Source organism: Streptopelia decaocto (assembly GCF_964273445.1).
Source record: "Streptopelia decaocto genome assembly, chromosome: 4".
Taxonomy (NCBI): domain Eukaryota; kingdom Metazoa; phylum Chordata; class Aves; order Columbiformes; family Columbidae; genus Streptopelia; species Streptopelia decaocto.
The window spans coordinates 37987182-38008757 of record NC_138658.1 but is presented as its reverse complement, the minus strand read 5'-3'; the positions used below and the strand labels follow the sequence as shown (position 1 = coordinate 38008757).

Below are 21576 nucleotides of genomic sequence, written 5' to 3'. Positions count from 1 at the left end.
ATCATTAAAAATTCTATGAAAGAACAAAGCTATACAGCATATAATAAAAACATTCTTGAAATAGAATACTTTTCTAAGCTTTCCATGGGGTATTTGTGGGTCATGTGGTTATTACGACCTCCCACTAAAAATGATAACTGAAGCTGTGTAATTAATTGGTCAAGAAACAACTACTGCCTTCTCTCCTTCCCAGAGCATGTTTACAGTGATTTGGAGTAACCTGCCTTCTTTTGGCAGGCTGTCTCACAGTGATTGAGCTAACAAACCAGTTTTACAGGGACAGGTTTATTTATCCTGAAACACCTTTTGCAAGTTTGGTACGAGTGTATCAAATGCAGTTTACATCGAAAGCTACAGATATTTTGTTTTGTTTAAGAATATTCTCATATAAAAATGACCTTGCAACTGTGAACCACAAAAAAAGTCAACATAATGTAGTCCTACTGCAGAAATTGCAAATGCACTATCACAGTTTTACATTTTCTGTGCTGCTTTGTCAGTCTTATTTGTCATAAATAATGTTTAAAAACCAAAACAAAACCAAAAGTTGACTCCGGTTCAGCAAGCTTAGGTTAGATGACTACAAACTGACTTCTAACAGATTGTGTGAAGACTGACCTCTGAACAACCATATGAAACCAGCCTCAACAGTGAGACTAACACTCAAGATGCACTGAAGATAAACAGATGACACAGTTTAATTGATCAAATGAAGGGAGCTGTGAAAACCTCATGTGAAGTGTCAAAAGGAGTGTGAGACTTGTGAGTGATGCTTGAGTTTCCTCCCACGTACACGGTTGAATTAACCCACACAGTTAATCTAGCAACTAACATTCTCTCAATCTGGAACCACTGTTTTCCTATATTGAAGCAAAGGAGAAAAAAATAGAGTTGTTTTTGATAGTCTAATGTAACAAGTCTGGCTGGGACCTTAGTAGGTCTCCTGATCCATCAACTGTATAGCCAAATCTGCACTGTGTGTACCCCAGGAGGGAGATAAGTAAGTTCTTCAGATATGCTCCTCAAAGACAGTGATGTTGAGGAGGTAGTTGTAAACACGGTTCTTAGCAATCAAAGCCAAGGGAGAAAGGTCAAATGTTAATAATTTTGAATCTGTGAAGAATTAGAGACACACAACATCCTAATATTCTTGAAGTAGCAGTGTGCTATATCTCTTCCACCAATAACTTGGAACGAGCTTCAGGGATCTATATTCAAAACAACTGTCAAATGATGCTTAAGAAAGTATTTTCCAGGTAAACACCACAAAATGGAAAGTTAACTCACATTCAGCACATCACATGCCTAGTGCAATGATTATCACACATTGTTTCTGAACTGGTAAGATTGAGGTTTCCTCCTCAGTACTAGAAAATATTTTTAAGTGAAGGAATCTTTTAAAAGGATTATTGTAGCAATCTATACGCACATAAGCATACACTCTTACCCACTATCGTAACCATAGGCCTAAACAACTTACATTTTAGATAATTTCTGTCCATAAAAGAAAGGATCTAGTAACCATATTATTTCCACATTCTAGAAAATGGGTGTCATAACACTGCTCTGAGGACTAGTAAGGAATGTAGCTGGGTTCTACTCCAACCAGCACAAGACTAAAATATCTTTCAGGAACTTACACAAAAATAATTACGATGTTCTGCAAATATTCAGAAGAGATGAAACCGTTAGTATCTGAAAAACCCCTTCTCCTTACTTTCATGTTAACATGTATATCTTATTTCAAAGGGTCTTACTATATAAAAGTCTATTGCTTTCCAACTAAAAAAAAAAAAAGAAAATGATTTAGTGGTATCAAACAAGTACAAAATCCATTCGAATTTCTGGCTAAAATAATCCACAGAATTACTACGGTTTAAAATCTGTTTCCAAGAAGCTACATACACGTAGGATATAAAGTGGATATTCCAGTAAAGCCAAAGAAAATCAGTGTCACATCACTGAGAGTGAAAAGGGGGATCTAAAAGTTTATATTTTAGATATTTGTAAAGCTTGACATTGATTACTAAAACAAAACTTAGAAAAAATTCTTTGTCTTCTCAAAATTGTTTTTGCATTTATATGAGAGCTAGAATACTCAATATTTTATGTTTACAATACTTTCTCATTTTAGAGAGGCTCTTTCTCTCTCATTCACTTTTTTCTGATGTTTAAGTGTTTCTCCTTCTACTGAGAAAGAAAAATAACCCTCCTTCTAACCACAAATTCAAGAAATAAAATATGTGGACTGTAAACCAACTGTTTTCTGATAGCTTACAGCAAATCCTTTGACCATATCTAAAACTGATTCTGATTTATGGAGGATACTAAGTGATATCCAAGCAATAATTAGAATCAGTTACAATGTTTAAAAGCACATGGGTTCCCATACAAGCAAGAGCAAATGGGTACAGAGAACTCAAAGAATTTGCTACATATTTTCAGCAAGGTCAACAACCAACATAGAAAGCTGATAAAGTCACTGTCTGAAATCTGGACTCTTTTAAAATGTTATTTTGTCCTTAAATAATGCTGTACTGCATTTTCCATTGGCAGAAAAGTTGATGTAGTTTCCCAATGTTTTTCTGAAACATTCCATGGGTGCGTAAACAAGAAATGTGCAAGTGGTACGCAACAAGTTGAATACAGCAGTTTCCGAGCCTTAATATCTCTTCTAATAAGTATCCATTTCTTTTGTCTGAATCCCCAGTCACTGGTTTCACAAGACACTAAAATCATACTAGTTACTCGTCCGTTATTACATTTTAACCACTACGTGTAAAAGCTTTGCAGAATATAGTTATCCAGAGCATTGATTCTAAACATTTCATTCCAAATATGGCCTGATCAGGCTTGGCAGCCCTCAGTTTGCTCTCTTGCTGTTTGAGTATAAACTGGGATTTAGACGTGGCTTCAGCGGGGCTTCTTAGTGTGTGCATACCTTTTTTAGGAGGATCAGATTTTATCTCTCAAAGCTGTTCTTTTGTTCTGAATTTTGTTTGCCACAAAGAAAGGACATAACACACTATACCAATATTTATAACAGAATGGTAAACGTTTTCTAAGTTTTACTGTTTATGCCATTACTTATACCAGTATAAATTATATGGTAGTGGCAAAATAACACACACATTTATCAACTTCACAATTTACCATTAAGTTGGGGGGGGGTGGTTTCAGCTACAAAATTTCATTAATTGCTGACTTTTTCAGTATTTTTTTCAGGAAAGGTAGGTGATGATTTGTGAAATTACTATTTGTTTTAGTGACTTGGAAGTTTGTTCTTAATTTACTTTATCTCATTTTGGAAACAATGGTATAGTTGATTTAATGGCCTAAATCCATGTCTATTGTTAGAAGCATCATCCCAGTGAAAGACAATGTCTTTCTTTCAAAAGCTATTATATACATAAAGCTATTTTTTCTTAAATAAGGGTTAACTTTGCCTTGCTTTAGTAAGGCTGGTTCTCTGGCAGAAATCAGAGAGGCTTGTTTGGAAAAGGATTTGACATGCATGCTCTCTCCTTCTCAGAACTGGCAGAACAAACCTCATAGAAAGAAACCTGCCGCTTCAAAGCCTGGGAAGCTTGTCCACTCATATACTTAGCTTTTTTTTTTTTTTTTTTTTTAGAAAAAAGCCCCTTTTCCTTGTTCTTTGGCTACTTTTGGTGAACTTTATGTCCCATAACATTTCTTGCCGATTATACAGGCAGTAACCAAACAAAAGACCTATGTGTTAATATTTTAAGTTCCCATGCCCATTTTCAAAAGCATGTCTTAAACCCAAAATTTCAAACCTTCTGAGTTCCAGGTTGACAAATTTATGAAAAACAGCTAGAAATCCAGATGAAGATGATTTAATTCTGTCTTTCACATATTTGTGTCAGTAACTTGCTAGCATTAGCTCACTTTTCATTCTGGCAGTCAAACAATCCATGGCAAGGTTATTTAAAGCCTCCTTCAATGTCTTCTTTTTAATACTAGTAGAGAATTGGCAGAAGTTCAGCACAGAATATTACGCTGTGTTGGATAACTTCTATCCCTGACTCAGGTTAAACTGAAATGCTTTCCTGAAACTCCAAGCTGAGTTTTTTTGTCATGGAATCATCCTGCTGTAGATCCATTTGTACACTAATAACTTGTTAGAAATTAAACTGTATGGAGGACAAAACAGGACTCTCCTATAATGGTCCTACATTTCTTAACGTCTTCTCTGCAGAGCTTACAGCAGACAGCCTTATACAAGGTGTGAATAGCCCGACTGCAAGAGGATGCTGACAAAAAATGGAATCCGCTGCCTGACACTGCCTACAACAAATGTGATAGTAAACAACACGGGAACCTGAATAAGTGTTAAGGAACCTGAACATGCTTGTTTGTAAAAGCTGTGGTAGATAGCCCTGCAATAAGTCCCAGTGCAAGTAAAACTTGGACTATCCATTGCTTGACAGTTTTTTCTTTAAAGAAACACAGAATCATTAGAATTCAAATATTTACCTTAGCCATGAAAATACTGTGGAATACCTTAATTAGCTGATGATAATTCAGCAGTATCTCTAATGAGCTTTATTTTATCTGTTTCTACACTTACCAAGAAAAGAGGCTTTTTTTCCTCCAATTTTCCTCAACTTGGGAATATTGTGAGAATAGTATTTAGCACTTTATAATGTAATGAAATTATAAATTAGGTTTGGATAATATAAAATTCAAAAGGTCATGTCTGTAGCTTTCTTCAGCAAAACACATTACTGCAACTAGAGTCAATTATGAAATCCAGTGAATTAGTGACAGAAAAAGTCAAGTTCTTGTGTCTTTTGTCTTTCTACTGTCAGGGACAAGAATTCACACAGGAAAAATAAACTGGATAGAGCAAAAGGTACATACATCAGCATTATAGCTCCAGAGTCCTATCCCAGGGACTTAAACACCTCTACTATATTAAGTTAGTAATTCTTAGTCTCATCTATAAAAAAAATGCATCAGGAAAAAAAAAAATCTTATACTACAGCAACAGTCAGGATGGACATTTGTAAGGTTTTCTTGCCTTCCCCAGGTATTTTGTATGCAGAACATACAGAACATACAGCCCTCTGCTATGGTACATCATCAAAATCTTCTGTAACTTTGATTAATCCAAGATGATGCTTATTACGTGATCCCAATGTTGATGGATGCTGATAGGATATTCATGCATATCGAGTATTTTATGCTGCACATTTCTATGGTGTTTGCTGATAACCAGCACTGTGTTTATGCTTTTTCATGGAAGCTGAAGGCACACAGTTCTGACTTCAGTGGCTGACCTGGCAATTTCACTGGGACAGGCTTTTACTAGATAACAAAGTCTCCAAATGTCACTAAAGTCCATTGTAGACTGTGTTGAGAGTTAAGTAAACATAATTAGTAAGGAGGCCAAAAGGGTAGTTGTGAATTTCTGTTTCTGACAGAAAGCACTGTTTATCCTACATTACTTAAGGGAGGAATAGTTCTATTCCCAGTGAGCATTATAAAAGTAAACAAAAATTGAAGTGTATCCAACTCAAAATTCTAAGCAATTTCAGCAAGCCAATAACCTCCACGCCAAAATGACAACTATTTTACTAAGTATTTAAAATGCCCCAGAAATTAATTTGTAAAAAAGATAAAATGAAGCATTTAAGAGGAGTTGTCACTTCTGTGTATCTCCAATGACAATTTTATCTTTTAAGAAGCTATGAAAATTTATTGAATTTTAAAGATGTAATTAATGTGCATGGTTGAAGCAATCAATTGTCCAAAAATAAAAGCAGAATTTCCCAATAATACTCGCCATTCCAGTATTGTAGGTTTTGAATATTTTATATAATAACAAAATACAAAGCCTTTTTTTTTTTTTAAGTGCCACAACAGAAAATGTTACTAGTGAATTCAGAAATGTGAAAAATAAAAATACCCCCATCCTTTAGGGCTAACCAGAAATGAACTACTCAATAAAACTGTTGGCACTTGAGGCTGGTTGAGCTTTCTCTCTGAGAGTATTTACTTAGTAGGACACTTTCTTGAAGTAAGTATGCTCCCTGACATTCATTAATCTTTTCTTAAACTACAAAAGCAGCAATTCTTGCCATTCTGCTTTGCCTTTAGGAACTGCATGTGCTGTTGTTGCTCTTAGGTTATTCAGCTACCAGGGAGAAATACACTGCTACTGAACCACAAAGTTGGGTTCTTTGACCAGATCACTGCTTACATACCTCTGGCTATTCTTGGACACCTGAGAAGATTCTGCAGAGATAAAAGATTTGCTTAACCCATTTGTATTACAGAAGCTGAACTAGAAAGATGTGGCATTCAAGTACTTTGAACAGACATCCTCATTAGGACTCTAGAGCCTTTAAGCTTAGTAGTGTGTTTACTTCCCTCATTTTCTTCCAAATTAAGAAAAGTAATAACATTGGACTGTAGTTGCCAACACAAATAAAACCAAATAAATCCTTAGTTTAAGAAATCAGCTACAGGTGTAACTATAAAACGGAAACGGGTACAGATAGGAAAGGTGGAAAAAATACCAAAGGACTTGCACAATGCATTCACTGGCAAGGTACTTTATGAAAGTCCATGAGATAAACTCAAATAAATTACCATAAGATCACTACCTGTTGTTTGGCAAGTATACTGCACACCTACAAGATTATTAAAAGAGTATTTTCTTCCACACTCCAGGCCAGTCTTTAGCACACAGAATGAGCAGAATATTACATAATGATAAAGTTTCATTCTGCAATTAGTGAGAAATTTTAAATATTATCCCATAGACCACTTGCATGTTCAGATATGTTTCAGATATTTTTATACCTCTATATATTTAAAACTAGAACCAAGTTTGGCATGTTCAACTCACATCTACTACCTCGTCAAATTATCACCAGCTTACTATTTGCATTGCAAGTCCCTGGATGAAAAAGCTAGTTCATCAACAAGATAATGTCTCACTTGATGTTCAATGAAACAAGAATTGCTGATATACTTTTGTGTGTATACATTGAGATCATATCCAGTTCTGCATGGAGTGTAGAGGAAGATCTGCATTTACCAAAGTCTTAATCGCTATATGGCAGTTTCAAGAAGGCAGTAGAGTTTATGTGTGCTATATGATGGTTTTTGTATTAGGGAATTGTAACAGAATGTGAGCAATTCTGAAGCTGCTTTTTTAAAAAAAGGCCAACACGTTACTGGTTTCACAGACATATGTCAAAAATGTAATACTAAGACAGAGAAATTTTAAGCAATTTCACAAACTGACAACATCAGAACAAAAAAACAGAAGACAATTATGAAAGATGACTCTTGGTGGGATTAATAGAGACACATATTGTATTTCCCACTCAAATCAGCAAGAAAATGACTTAACTATTCAAACTCTAAGTATATAGTCAACACAATAATTTATGGAAAACTCTGAATACATGGCCTTTTAATACCAGTACCATTAGAACAGACCAGTCATTTAACATTACAAGGGAGTACTTACCAGTTCACTAGAAACATTTTCTGTACTGTCTTTAATGAAACCTCTTTAGTAAGAATTTCTTCATTGAAAATTCAGACTTCTGAATTCAGACTTCTACCCTGTTTCACCCGCTGAGAACTCAAGTAATTTGATCTGCATTTTATACATCTGTCAGGATCATCCAAATATTTAATTTGTCCAAGCAGGAAAATAAATGCAACAGCTACATTATAAACCAGAATTCACAGACAAGAAAAGGAGTGTCCACAGCAATCCTTACATTATTGTATTTGAAATGGAAAATATTCTTTGAGTTTTTCCTCTAACTCTGCTAAAAAGCCTTTGAGGCCCTGTGAAAACATGACATCAGGATGCAAAACATTCTTATCCTGATATGGTGAACTCTATGCTAATAGTGGTTCATCTGTCAGAATTGTAAAGGTTGTCCATCAGAATGAAAGAAGGGGAGAGGAAAAGAGAAGGCAAGAACAAGTGTGAATGAACAAGTCAGGGAAAGGGAATACAGGAAAAGCTACTTCAAGCTACAGTTACTTTAACTTTTTTTTTTTTTCTATTACAGTTATTTGAACAGAAGTCTTTTAAAAAGAGAAATGTAAAGAAACTCTTCCCTTTAATTGCACTTTTAAAAGTCTTAAGCCGAAGATTTTTCGTGCAGTAATCCAAGCAAAAGAAATTTTTCCTCTGGGTTGTTATTAGTATTCTCCCCATCTCCATTTTTCACCACAAAAATATATCAACAACTGCAACGGGATTTGAGTAAACTACCACACCTTTTACTGAATTGACTTTAATGAAATGAATGACAGAGAGAGAAGACTAAATATTTGTAAATTTTCAGTACTATTATACTAAAAATACTAAGCATTTAAACTGTTGTGAACTCCACCAAGCAATTTTAACTAAGCTTCTTCACTCAGTCTTAAGTATTTCTGTTTTGTTTTGTTTTGTTTTTTTTTTTTTTAAACATAGATTGTATCCTTCAATTACTTTCTGGAAACTAATTTTTGAAAGTCTCTATACAGGCAGAAGACAGATGTTATTGAAAATGTTAAACAGATTTTAATGGCGTTCGTCCTATTTTCCTAAATACATATTTCTGCTGCTGCCATCATGCTCTGGATGTCAAATCAGCATACTTATAATGGATTGATTTTTATCAACCTTATAAAATAGGCAAAAATGTAGGCACTTAGTCCCACAGAGAACAGGAATAAAGAGTCAATGAATCACAGGTTATTTTGATTATTCTTTCATTTGCAAATACGTCTTTTGCATTTGACCTTTGTTATTTTTCTTTTACATTTTACATTGTTTCCTAGGTTGTAAGCTTATAGACAGTCATCAAATCTCTTGAATCCTGACAGCTAGTGAAAACCCCAAATAAATTTATGTAAAACTATTTTCTTAGATGTCATTGCATCTGCCAGATATTTTACATATTCTGAGATCTGTGACCTCCAAATTATGCCTATGAGTTTAGTGTTTCCACAGTTGCATGAGAAATAGAAAACCTGTAGATCCAAAGTTCTATAGCAAGCATACTTAACCAGACAGAAATGAATGCCATTGAAGTCTAACCTCCCATTTTTGTCACCAGGAAACATTTCTTAACATCGGGCAGAAAGTGAAAACAGCTCACACAAGTAAATTAAAAAAACAAAAATAGTGGAAGATAAACCTGAGGACAAGAAACAAAACTTGAAATTACATACAAGGAAAGTTTGGTAATATAACTGCAGTTGGAAGAAGCACAGAAACCATTAGACAGTTACAACACTTTGATTAATAATCCTGGCATGTATCAGGATGAAATAGAAGAACAATAAAAACAAGTACTTCTGTAACTACATGAGTTTATGCCTAAACTTGATAAGCTGTAGCACCCTGTTCAGCAATTCTCCTTACCCAAGCATGAGTTCCTACTTTTGCAGAGCATTTTTTAAATAATGGGCATGACCAGCTGCAGGTAGATGGGCAGGACAAATTGCAGGTGGTTAGATGTTTCTGCAATAAGGTAAGTTCCAGCAACAAGCTTATTAAACCAAGAGGACATCCTAGCAGTAGGTACTGGGAGTAAGAGAGTGGCCAGCCCTTGACCTTGTAATCAGTTTAGCTACTTTTTACATATATAATAAAAGTACACAGTAAATTAACTGTTCAGAAATTATCCTTTTAAAATGAATCCTCAAGTTACATTTTTTGATATTTCTTGAAGGAAAGAATGACAAAGGAACTGCTAATCAGTCCTCATTTTGTTGCAGATTTCAAGACAAAGCCATTTAGCTTCCAAATTCCATTCAAACATAATCTTTTCTTTTGTGTCTATTTTCACCATTTCAACGATGTAAATACCTGCTGTTTACTCCAGCAACAATTCAACACAATTCAAACAATAATTATGTTTTTCCTATCACGGGCTATTAAAGTGTCCATAATACTTCAGTGTTCATATTATCAAAAGGAACTTTATACCTCTGTATTTATTTACCCTGACTCTACCAAACCCATTTTCTGAACAAAATGAGTATTGGCAGAACTAGCTTTGGCCAGTACCTATCTCAGTTTCCTAAACTAATATTTCAATTTCTTGATGAATTTTATACTCAGCAAAGTATAATGATAAAATGTATTGTCAAAACCTGTCAAAATGTGCAAGCAGATTTTCCCAAAAGGCAAGTTGTATTTTGTCATATTAATCAACTTCCATGTGATGTCTTTGTTGAATAAGGATTTCCAGTTTCCTATTTTGGATTAGAATACTAAATGCTCTATGCAGAGGGTTTTTTTTTCATTTCTCAACAGACCTGAGTGCCAAAAGAAGTAGCAGTGCACTCTTCTGTACCATTAGTTAAAAGCTTTTAGCCTGAACCAGAAGGGACCTTTCTCTAGGAAGTCACTCAGAAGGCAAAGATGATAGACATGCTATTACTTGCACTTTAAAATTTTGTGGTTTTCTGTTCTTCTTTCCTGTAAACTGACACAAAATTATGAACACCATCTGTCTCAGTTTTGAAGGTTCAGTATTTACCTGCTACAGCAAAGTGAACAGTCCTGGAAGAGGGATTTGTCTGCATTGAGGTAGAGAAAAACAAAGATAGTGGAAACAAAAATTAAATCCCTTCTCAACTCCCTTCCTCCTCCTTCTCAGCAAAAGACAGTGCTTTTCCATTCTCAAAGTTATGTGTAAATCGGATAATTAGAAGGTCAGGGTTGACACAATACCAAGGCAAATGCAGTTGCACGCCATTTTCAGCATCAAATAAATATGGAGGAAATACAGATGGTTTGCAAGGATTAGCCTGCTTGGAAGCATTCAATCAACTTGTTTGAGAACTCAGTCCTGTGATTCAGAGAGTCCTTGAACACTTCTACAGGAACTCTCTATTCAAGAACACACTGAAAAGCTCTCAGAAAATGCTGCATATTAGAAGAACTGAACTCTTTGATTTGATTTGCTTGATCATTTCCAAGGATTATATCTATCCAGTCATTTCAGTGAGAAGGAAAGAAACAAAACCCAAAAGAAATATTGTAAAAGTCAAAATGTTTCTTTTCAATGCTTTTAGTTCACAACTATCATAAGGCTACCAGAAGCTGGTTTTGCACACAAGATGGTACAACATTTTGTCCTGTATTTTCTGGTTCAAAGATGCATCATAAACTGCTGGTATTCTGATCTACTCAATCCTGTTACAGCAAAAAAAACCCACTCCCCCAACCTTTGCTCTCTTTATTCTGTAACACTGTCTGGTTATTTGTGCATTTGTGCAATTCCATATTCTTCCAGCACCCACTGGAACGGAAGAAGGTTCTTAGTACTTAGGCTGACCTTCTAGTTTCCATTTGTTTCTTAGGAAAAAAGCTGACTATTGGTACCTTGAGAGGAACTGGAGGTAACGGTTGGCAACAAAGTTATGAGAGAGACAACAAAACTATGAATCAATAACCGAACAGGAAAAGAGGAAAGCAATCTATTGGAGGCACTAAAGATATTTGCAAGCTCACAGCAAGTTTTTCACTAAAAACTTAAAATGCACAGACTCAAACCAGTGGCTGAACCTGTGTTCATTTCCCTCCATTACTCTGCTTATGCTATTACCTGGATTACTTTTGTAAAAATAAAAACGTGAAAAAAACACATAAGTCCTGCATGCACATCCTGCTGGTGCCACACACGCTGCTGCAGGGTTGGGAGGGTATACACCACAGATGTTTTATAACTGATTCAAGGATATTTGACTTTTCCTGTTAAAATACTGCTTAGCTTTTATGTAAGCAGGATGTACAGTTACTTCTTTCCACCTACTAAGGTCAGAAAACATCAGTGCCAAAAGAAGAAAGAAAAACCCTAAAAAATAAATTTCTCGCCTACCTCTAACCTTCCATGTTGTGGATTTCCATTGTTATGAAGAGATTCAGACCTCTATTGCTGCAGATTTTAAAAGACTTAAAGTTCATTTACATATGCCCTTTAACACTATGTTACAAAAGCGTCGATAAAAAGGAAATTTCTCAGCAATAACTGCCACTGGTTTTGGATCATGCTGTTCCTTGGCCTGAAATAGGCAATTAAAGTGATTGAAAGCAGAATAATCACAAAAAAATGATTACTTATTTTTATTTACAATTTCAATTATTATATGATCCTAGGTTTTCATTAAAGTCACCTTAGGAACTGGAAAAAAAGTGATAGCCTGAGCAGACTGCCCTTAGCAGCAGACCTACCAACACATCATTTCAACATTTGAGTTATTTGTGACTATTTTGAGGAATATGAAAGATATTGTTGACACATTTTCAGAGGCTTTAAGTGACTAAATGAGGATTCATGAAAGCCGCTAGGACTAGAACTGCCTCAAAACTGAATTTATGCTAATATGAACAATAATATCATTAATATGCAGCATCGGATCCATCTGATCAGTAGTTAACAGAATGGAAAGCTCTGTTTTGAGGTGAAACTGGAATAGTTTTATATCTCTTCAACTTCATGCAGTTCCATTAAAGCTGATATAACTTGGTACAATTTAATTAGGGCATTTTCACACAAGTATTTTTTTTTAATACACAACATACAGACTATTTGGTTTTCTCAGCAACATTGGGTTGTCTTTCTCCCAAGAAAAATGGTGCCTAAACTGTTTGTAGTTCTCTAGGAAGGAGCCATGCTTTTAGAAGTGTTCTGTTAGTCATAAAGATATAAATATAGAACAGCTTAAAGATTTGTAGGAAGATTTAGGATTCAGTATCATTATAATTTGAAGAAAAGAGAATGATATTTTTGACTGTAGTACTCTCACTGGGTCTCCTTGAACAATATTTTAATACATAGTGGCCTCTCCACCTGCAACATCCTGTTGCCTGTGTAATACTTATCTCTCTCGTACCTGCAAACATCAATCTAATATACCAGAAAATGCTCAAAGGCTTTGCTCCACTGATCTATCTGTTTTGATAAAAACTAAAAAACTCCCTTCATTCTTTAAAACAGTGAGATACAGAGCATGATAACTAAATGTGATTTTCAGTCTTTATTTCGTAACATTTCCTGTTTCCTTTCTTCCATTCCCCAGTGGTCTCAGAGCTTTTCACAGTGATCTAAGATCACTAAGGAAGTCAACTAATATCTTGGTTTAAACTAACCTAAGCTACTGCGTTCAGTTCACAAGCTGAATACAATGCCAAAAGGAATTAGAATAGTTTTTGTTCCTTCTAAGGATTTGCAACCTTTATGTTAAGAAAATAGCCTAAGAAAATGGAGACAAACTCCTGTTTCTTAGTATATTAATTATCTCATAAATCCTCTTCTATTTTTATACATCATTTATTATTAGTAAATCATAAACCCAAGTCTTAGCACAACAAGTACTTGTTGATCAGTAGCTACTGAAATGGAAATTCTACACAAAGTTTTCCTTGGCTTATCTCTAATCCTGTTAAAAAATACTGGTATGAAATGAGAGAAACAAAAGCACTACAAATGAACCATTCATATATTAATTGTGAAAACAGACATAGAAAATGATCAGGACTTGTACTATAATCAAGTGATTGACTTCATGTGCAGTTATTTTGCTTAACATTTTAGCAAATTTTGTTAGCATTAGTTATTTCTTCTACAGTAGTAATTATGTTTACATCAAAGTTTTGTTGTGGGTAGAGTTTATTAACAAGATAAGGATCCAAAGGTCCTTATCAACCTTGAAAGAACACAGCAGATGAAACTGAAGGGGAGGACCTGGATGGACCTTTGTTCATGACTGCGAAGTTACACATTTACTGTGATCACTAAAACCTAGACAAAACAAGCATGTCACAATTTTCTTATGCAAATGAAGATTGTCTTGCTAATTTCTAAGTAAAGTACAATGATGTTTAAAACTTTGAATTCTGTTTAGCCTTACGGAATATGGGACCCTCAATTACTTTAAAACTTTTTTCTATTAGAATGTATTACAGTGGATGCTAACCAGTGCCTTTTCTCTATAAGAGTACATATTTTAATGTGAATTTTCAAACTCGATAGAATTTTAAATTATTGCTTTTTGATTTAAATTATTGTTTATGTAAGTTCACTTTTTTTTTGTAATAGTCATGTTTTCTTCTTCTTTTCATATTTCTGTAATGCCGAAGTTGACACTTCACACAGTTTTAGTGTAGTAAATCTTGAATATATACTGCACATAGTTCTGATTGACAGTTCTAATTCAAAACTAATAACACCTGCTTTTGTTTTTTTTAACTTTTAAGTTTTGGAGACATATGGAAAACTGACTAGGACATAGTTCATTGTTGTATCACATATAAGGAGGCTGAACTATCTTTCCCATAGTTGGGAAAGCCTCAGTTACTTTTTTGTTTCATACAAATAATGGCAGCAGATCTGTGTTCTGTGTGTCATTCAAACCATGCAAGAATGGTTTTCTATTCAGGTTTTTATCAGATAATGCAATAACTTTAAACAACAACTTACATAAATCAGTGTTTAACATCCAAGTTGAGCATTTCTGTAGTCAGTCTTTTCTAATTTGGGCTGCTAAAGCAAATCACATTCATATATGCACTAGTGGGACTGGATAGAAAGGAGTTTTCCTACGTCACATCTTCTCACCATTTCCAGAATGCTGTTCTGCATAAGAATAAATGTGGAGTGTCCGAAACTCCAAGCACAAGTGTCCTCTGGGCTTCAGTGGCCTGGGCTCTCTTAGCCAGACTAAGGACGTATATCTGACTTTTGTATATTCCAAGGCATTAATTATTGGATTGTTGGCTATTCTTACATGTTCTTTTTCTATCCAGCTCTTCCTAATATGAACAGTGACTTATTACTTGCATATATCAAATACGATTATTAAGAAAATAATAATTTCTTGCAGTATCTTTAAAACCCAACGCCTGGCAGGACACAGGCATCACAAACATCATAGCATGTATATGACTAGAAGTACAATAAGTTCAATATTAAGCAAATTGCTAGCAGAAAGATCATGTTAAGAATAATTTCAGTAATGAGTGAAAAGTTGTGAAATGAACATTTTAATAAAGGATGTAAAGATATTCTAGAAATGCTGAACTAGCATCTTTGCAAAAATATCTGAGATGTCAATTACAAAACAGAAAAAAACGTGAAAGAGAACTCAGCTGCTGAGGAATGGAGATTGAAGTGACAAATAATTCTGTTCAAAAAATAGTATCACTTTCACGACCAGTATGAACATAAGTGTTTTTAGTTAAGGAAGTTCTATTGACTCACACAGCATTGACTTTGATGCATATCAACCAGATTAACTTATCTTAAGGAATAATTTTAATTATAATATCAGTTTTTTCATACTAATGTTACAAAAAATTGCTTGATATCTTTTAAATTATATTTATGCTTAATTTTCTCTGTTCATTATTCAAAAAACTAAGACTTTGAATACCTTTTAGAAAAACTAAAAATCTCAGAAAAAACAGGAAACAATGCAGCCACATCTGTTGAAGCAAATACTGTTTTATCAACAACTTCAGACACGGCAAGAAATTATATCTTGCTGCTTTTCACTTTTAATGGGTATTTTTTTTTTTTTTTCAGAATAAATACCCACCTTCCGTTTTCACTGCAAAAAAAAAATTGTCAGAAAGAACTGGGTGAGATGGAATTCAGGAATTCTGCCCATTCTGCCCATTCATCTTCTTCACAACATGTGTGATGTATGCCCATGAAGAATACTACTTCTCACAGTAATGTAAAGAAAAAATCAGGTGGATCATACTCCAGGGGCAGGTATTACTGTGCTAACTTTAAAGATGTGTCACACATGTTACTTCCTACTGGCTTCTTTTGAGTTTAAGCTAATGGATTAGCTATAGAAAGGTGGTTATCAATACCTACAGTTGTTCTCTGTATCTGCAAGGGAGAAGCATGGAAGAGAATGACTCCTGCTGAGCTGATATTCTTTCTGATAGTTGTATGTAACAGGCTGGAATAACACTCCAACACGAAGAGGATAAAATCACAGCCATTTCAACAGAAGCTCTCTGATCGGGAAATTCTGGGACCATACCGTAGTCACATTGAGTCTATGAGCCTTGAACTGATGTTGTTATACAAAGCCAGCTAACAGCACATACGTAGGTACATCCAGTAACCACATGAACACCATACTGTTTTAACAGACATATGGAAAAATCATAGTAATATTAAGACACTTGGATGGAAGCTCTTAATTTGAAACCACGGACATTAGATATAGTTCTGAAACCATGGACATTATATACAGTTCTGAAACCACAAACTGAGCCTTTCATAGGACTTTAAAAACACTTCTGAAGCCTGAAAACAACTACAATAACTCTCTATCATGCCAGCTCTTGTATTGGACAGAATTGTGATAAATCATTATTTACAGGTGTTGGTTACAGCTGCATTGCCAAGGTTCAAATGTATTTAATATTCCAAGAAGGTATTCAAGTCTCTCCTTCTTGTTAAACTAAAAATAATAATAATAAACCACCACCAAACCAAAACCAGCCTATCATTCCCAAACTCTTTGCAATTGCTTTCAGTGTTGGCTGAATAAAATATTTTCAAAGAAGTCACAGATAAACCTGTTAAGATAAACTTGAAAAGGTTATTTGGGAAGTTTAAAATCAGGGTCAGTCTTCATCAAAACTAAAACTCACTAATGATATTCAGAAACTTCAAGCTTTCTACATAGCAAACATTACTTTTAATGTTTACAGAATTTAAAAAAAGAGGTTGTAATAAACATGTTTACTGTTATGTCATTGCTAATATATGCCGCCTCTGTCATCAAATACTAATAACTCTATGGACAGATACAACTCCCTAGATCTCTTCAAAAGTGATCAGTCTCATAGTTAAGATAGCTAATTTACTACTCAGCTAATTTTAATGCAATTATTTTGTTAGCTTTGACTCAGGATGCAGTTTCCCAAATGCTGAAAGCTGATTTCAAGTCTCTGCAGCCAGACATTTCTTTTCTTCCTCCTATTAGCACCCTTCCCCTTTTTTTGCCATCCCTGTGCTTGGGAGCAAAACACTTGGATGATGAGAAGGCAAGATTTCAATTTCTGACAACAGCATAGGCTTACGCTGGCTTTGGCCAAACAAAACATGTATCTTGACTGCAATCAAGATCAGTCTCTTGTGCACAAAGTGTTGTTAATGGCAAAAGATAGGACTCAAGTTCAATTGCACTAGGGATTCCAAGGTCATCAATTTGGAAATCAGCAACCAAAAGGATTCTTGTAATAGCATCCCTCTCACATCATTGTATACAATCTTAATATCTGTTTATATGTAGATTCTACGTTTAAAAACAAAACAAATTTTGTACAAGTACCAGTGAACATTATACAATGGGAAGTCTATTACACACTTTTTATACCTTGCTTCCGGGAAAGAAAGCTCTGGGATGAAATTTGCTTTTTACTGCTCTGCTGAAGCCACTTTTTTCACAAATGAGTCTTGCAACAGATGTGCTGGAAACCCAACTCATGCTGCACCATGTGTCATCTGCAAGTTGCCATCCTCAGCAACCTTCTTCCCATACATGCAATCATCACCATATATGCTATTCTGCCACCACTCTGTCATTCTACTTCTTCCATTCCTCCTTCTCTTCTACATTTGTCAGAGACTGCTTAGATTGACAAAGAGCAAGAGACATAAAAAGTGGCACATGCAGAAATGGAACCCTGTTGGCTTGCTGCCTCAAGCACGTGGTTTTGTGTGCTTAAAATGAGTACATGATTGCTACAAGAACAGCATTTTTATATTTTACAAGTTATCTTGTGAAAACATGTAATGAGGCAAATGACCTTGCTAAGCTTAAAGACTATATTTCATGCTACTTCTTAAATGCATTTTTATAATTAATAATAACTTCTTATAATTGATGCAAATGAAATAAATTAGCATTTTAGTTCCTTCATCACGCTCCAAAAAATTCTTGAGGGCGATGGAAAAGAGAACTCTGCACAATGCTAAAAATCAAACTATAAGCTACTAGTCAGCATAAGATCACTCTTTCATAAGTAAGGTATCATCACTAACATAAGGTAAAAACGATACTATGATTTTTGCCACTTATTTCTTTCTTCTTATTTTTTTTTTCCATTTTCAGATTTCTAGTTATAAAAGAACCATTGTAATCTGTCTGACAGCAGAATGAGTTACATGTTTTACATAAACCTAATGTAAGAAATAATATAACCAGTACACACATGAATATCCACTAATTACACAAAACCAAGAACATTCAGAAAAAAGATAGCTAGCCAGTGTTGAAACAGGAATAGCATGCAAGAATCTGAGGCCACTATGACATTTAGGTACAGTGATTAAGAATAAAAAGCACAGAGGAACAGCCACTACCACTTATTTATTTTTTGTGACTTTATCTTTAATCTTTCTATAGAATTTGGTGCATATATAGTGGAGTTCTCTTTGGTGTAGTATCATGAGAAAGAACACAGTTCTTTCTTGTATTCAGCTCTTTGAGGCATAAATTACCACAGTAAGAAGATTATTCAAGAAATAGGCACAGTCATTGTCCACTATTTGTCTAGCACTAAATTGCTCCAGGCGAAGTTTTGCTTTCAACAAATATCAAGTTTATAAGGAACAAACACTGGTCCCCCTGTTGCCACCCCCTCACCCCCCCAAAAAAAATTAAAAAATTAAAAAATACTCACAGCTTTGGTTTGGCAAGCACAGGTGGTGGCTCCTTTGTGGGTGAAAGCAAGGCAGCTGGAGGTGGGATGGATTTATCACCATTTGGCTTGTGCTTAATCATTCCATTTACTCCATGAATGGGATGGATGCCATTTGTTTTTTCCTCAGATGAATTGAGCTGTAGTTGAAGGGCTGTCGGACCAGATCGCAACTCGTTGTTTGCTTGGTGGGTTTCTGTATGTTTCTTAGGAGGAAGCTCAAGAGAGCTAATTTCAACTGGAGGAAGCGGTGGGAAATGATTGAAATCATCACTGTTGGATTCTCTTGTCAGTGATTCATGACTAGAGCTTTCTGAGTTGGCTAAAATAAATTAAAAACAACATCTCTCCAACAAGTCATAGAGAAAGTACATGATATATGCATGCTGTATTTTCTGTATGTTCCATGCAGATATTTTTCCAGACCTCCTACTGAAAATTTATGCTGAATTCGATACATGACTGGCTATTCACTTTCTGACTCTGCCACATGTGAAAGGCACAATAGGGAACCTTAAGGATCCATCTAACTCTTTTCCAGAAATTCAGCCACTAACTGAAATTAGTAAGTAGTACGGGACGACAACCTCTGAAACAGCATTTCCTCTTGCTGGAGTCTCAGCATAATTAAAAAAAAAAATCATTTAAAAATGCTGAAGGATGCATGGCAATGGCAGCTGGTTAAGTACATTCCACAACAATATATATGTAAACATATAACAAATCTAAACATACCACGTCACATTTATTTATTTTACAAAAGGCACATGCCACCTTTGGTAGCATAATTTAATCTGCTTTCATTTTGCCTCTGCTGCCATCTAGTCTCAGAACCCCACTGCTTAAAAATCTGCCAGGCTTGTGGAAGACACTTAAATGTATTTTACATGAACAAAAAATACTATACCAGGAAATGAGCCAATAAAAACATTCAATTTGCTATATATGAATGTTCTGAGGTTGACAAAACCCTCATCTTACAGCAGCTCTTTTCTACAAGGGAAACAGATGATAATTTCACAGGTAAATTATTTATCTAAGATCTATGATTAAAATTTCCTCTTTCCCTTCATCACATACCTGAGCAGACAGTTAGCTGTGCACTGCTTGTTACTGAACCGTGTTCATTTGTTGCTGTGCATGTGAAAAGGCCTGAATCTTCAGGAAAAGTTTCTGCAATTACAAGGGTACATATCTCTTCTGGAAATAAACAGAAAAATAAACTGCATCATAGACTATTAAAGTACCATGTAATGCTTTTGCATTGACACCAGAAGTGCTCCTCATGCAAAGCAATGTTGGGAGAACTGCAGAAAAGCTTCTTCTAAGATAAATGACTTTACTAAAAATCACTTTGTATCTAAAACAAGCAAATTCACCAAGCTATGTTTTGAAAAAGGGGCCTGTCTTCAACAGTGATTTTGCAGTCACAAGTCTATGCAGTCATTTTACACACCCAATTCATTTTTTATGGAGGATAGCACTTATTCAATCAAATGGACATATTAATTTCCATACACAATTAATACTTGCAACTCTTTTTGGGCCTCTAAATAAACCACATCATTCCTTCTTTCCCTGAATTTTTATGTGTTTAATGCCATATTTCAGATCAAAATCCCAGTAAAACCTGAATGTATTTTGTCATCTCTTCCAATTAACTTTTCTGTATAAACTGACCAGAATTAAAAAATCTGGATGCATAAACATTCCTCTTATGCAGAGTAGGATATTTTGCATTTTGGACAATTACACAAAATATTGCTAATAAAAACAACCTGAAAAGTTAGGAAAAATACTTCCAACTCCAACAGCTTTCACAAGAAAGTTATTCTTTAGAAGAGGTTCAGTAATGTAAGCTTCACATCTTTTAGTTCAAAGAAGAAAAACATTTTCTAACAGTTCAGTTTTTTTTTCTTTCCTAATTTTCATTGTGGAACGGCAGATCACTGTCTCATTTAGTCAGTTAACAAAAAAAGTTAGGGAATTTTTCCAATTGTAAACAACAATGTATCAAAAAACTTTCTGTACTGGAAATGGGCTAAAAATGAATGACTAACCAAAGATTTGGCACAGAGCTGCTTTTCAGACAGAAGAACATGCTTGGTGTTTTTCTTTTTTTTTTTTTTTTTTGGCAACACAAACCAGTCATTCTGTGTAGCTGCAAGAGGCACGTCTGGTAATACTGTAGCACGTTGGATCTTATCTGACCCAGATGAAGATTAATGACTCATGAAAGGTCTTATCAGGAAAGTAATAGGTAACACAAGCTCGTTTTTGAACTACTGAGATCAGCTTTTTTTGGAGTCTTGGTGTGTCATGAGCAGTCGGAGCTATATTGTTAAACACATGTGTGTACTCCTGGATTGAACTGACTCTGGGGATGCAACCTGATCCATGCAGCACACTGGTTTCCTGCTCATTTAACAGCAGAATTTTGAAAGCTGGGTATTTCAGGACTGCAAAATAAAAATCACTCCCACCATGCTGAGAACTGCTTTTTGAAGCAGGGCAAAGGTACGACAAAATAAAACATCCAGCGGAATTCCTATTTTCCAAACAGCAGAGTTTTAAAGTATGTAAAACGATCACATGAGAAGAGCTGATCTTCACTCTTCAGTGATAAAAAAAATTCTAATGGATTCTACGATGATGTAGTTTGTTTACTGAAGCAATACATTTGAAAATTATACATGGTAAACTGCAGTAATCCTTGTAAAAGAAATTGAAAATAAATTAGTAAGGAAAATAATCAGAGTTTAAATTACTCAGTCTTCTCAGCTGGATGAGCAAACTACAACACATTCGTGATCAATCATGAAAAAAACTGGCTAAACTGAAAACAT

General features: G+C 34.9%; 1 protein-coding gene across 2 annotated transcripts in view; it reads right to left on the bottom strand.

Moving 5' to 3' along the window:
- PALLD (palladin, cytoskeletal associated protein) overlaps window positions 1-21576 on the bottom strand; it is a gene marked incomplete at its 5' end in the record, with an annotated part of 199488 nt that overhangs the window by 92096 nt on the left and 85816 nt on the right. For both annotated transcript variants that reach the window (XM_082051712.1, XM_082051713.1), the window contains 2 exons: window positions 18713-19052; window positions 19811-19930. In XM_082051712.1, coding sequence (XP_081907838.1) covers window positions 18713-19052; window positions 19811-19930 — 460 coding nt within the window. The remainder of the gene's footprint in view (window positions 1-18712; window positions 19053-19810; window positions 19931-21576) is intronic.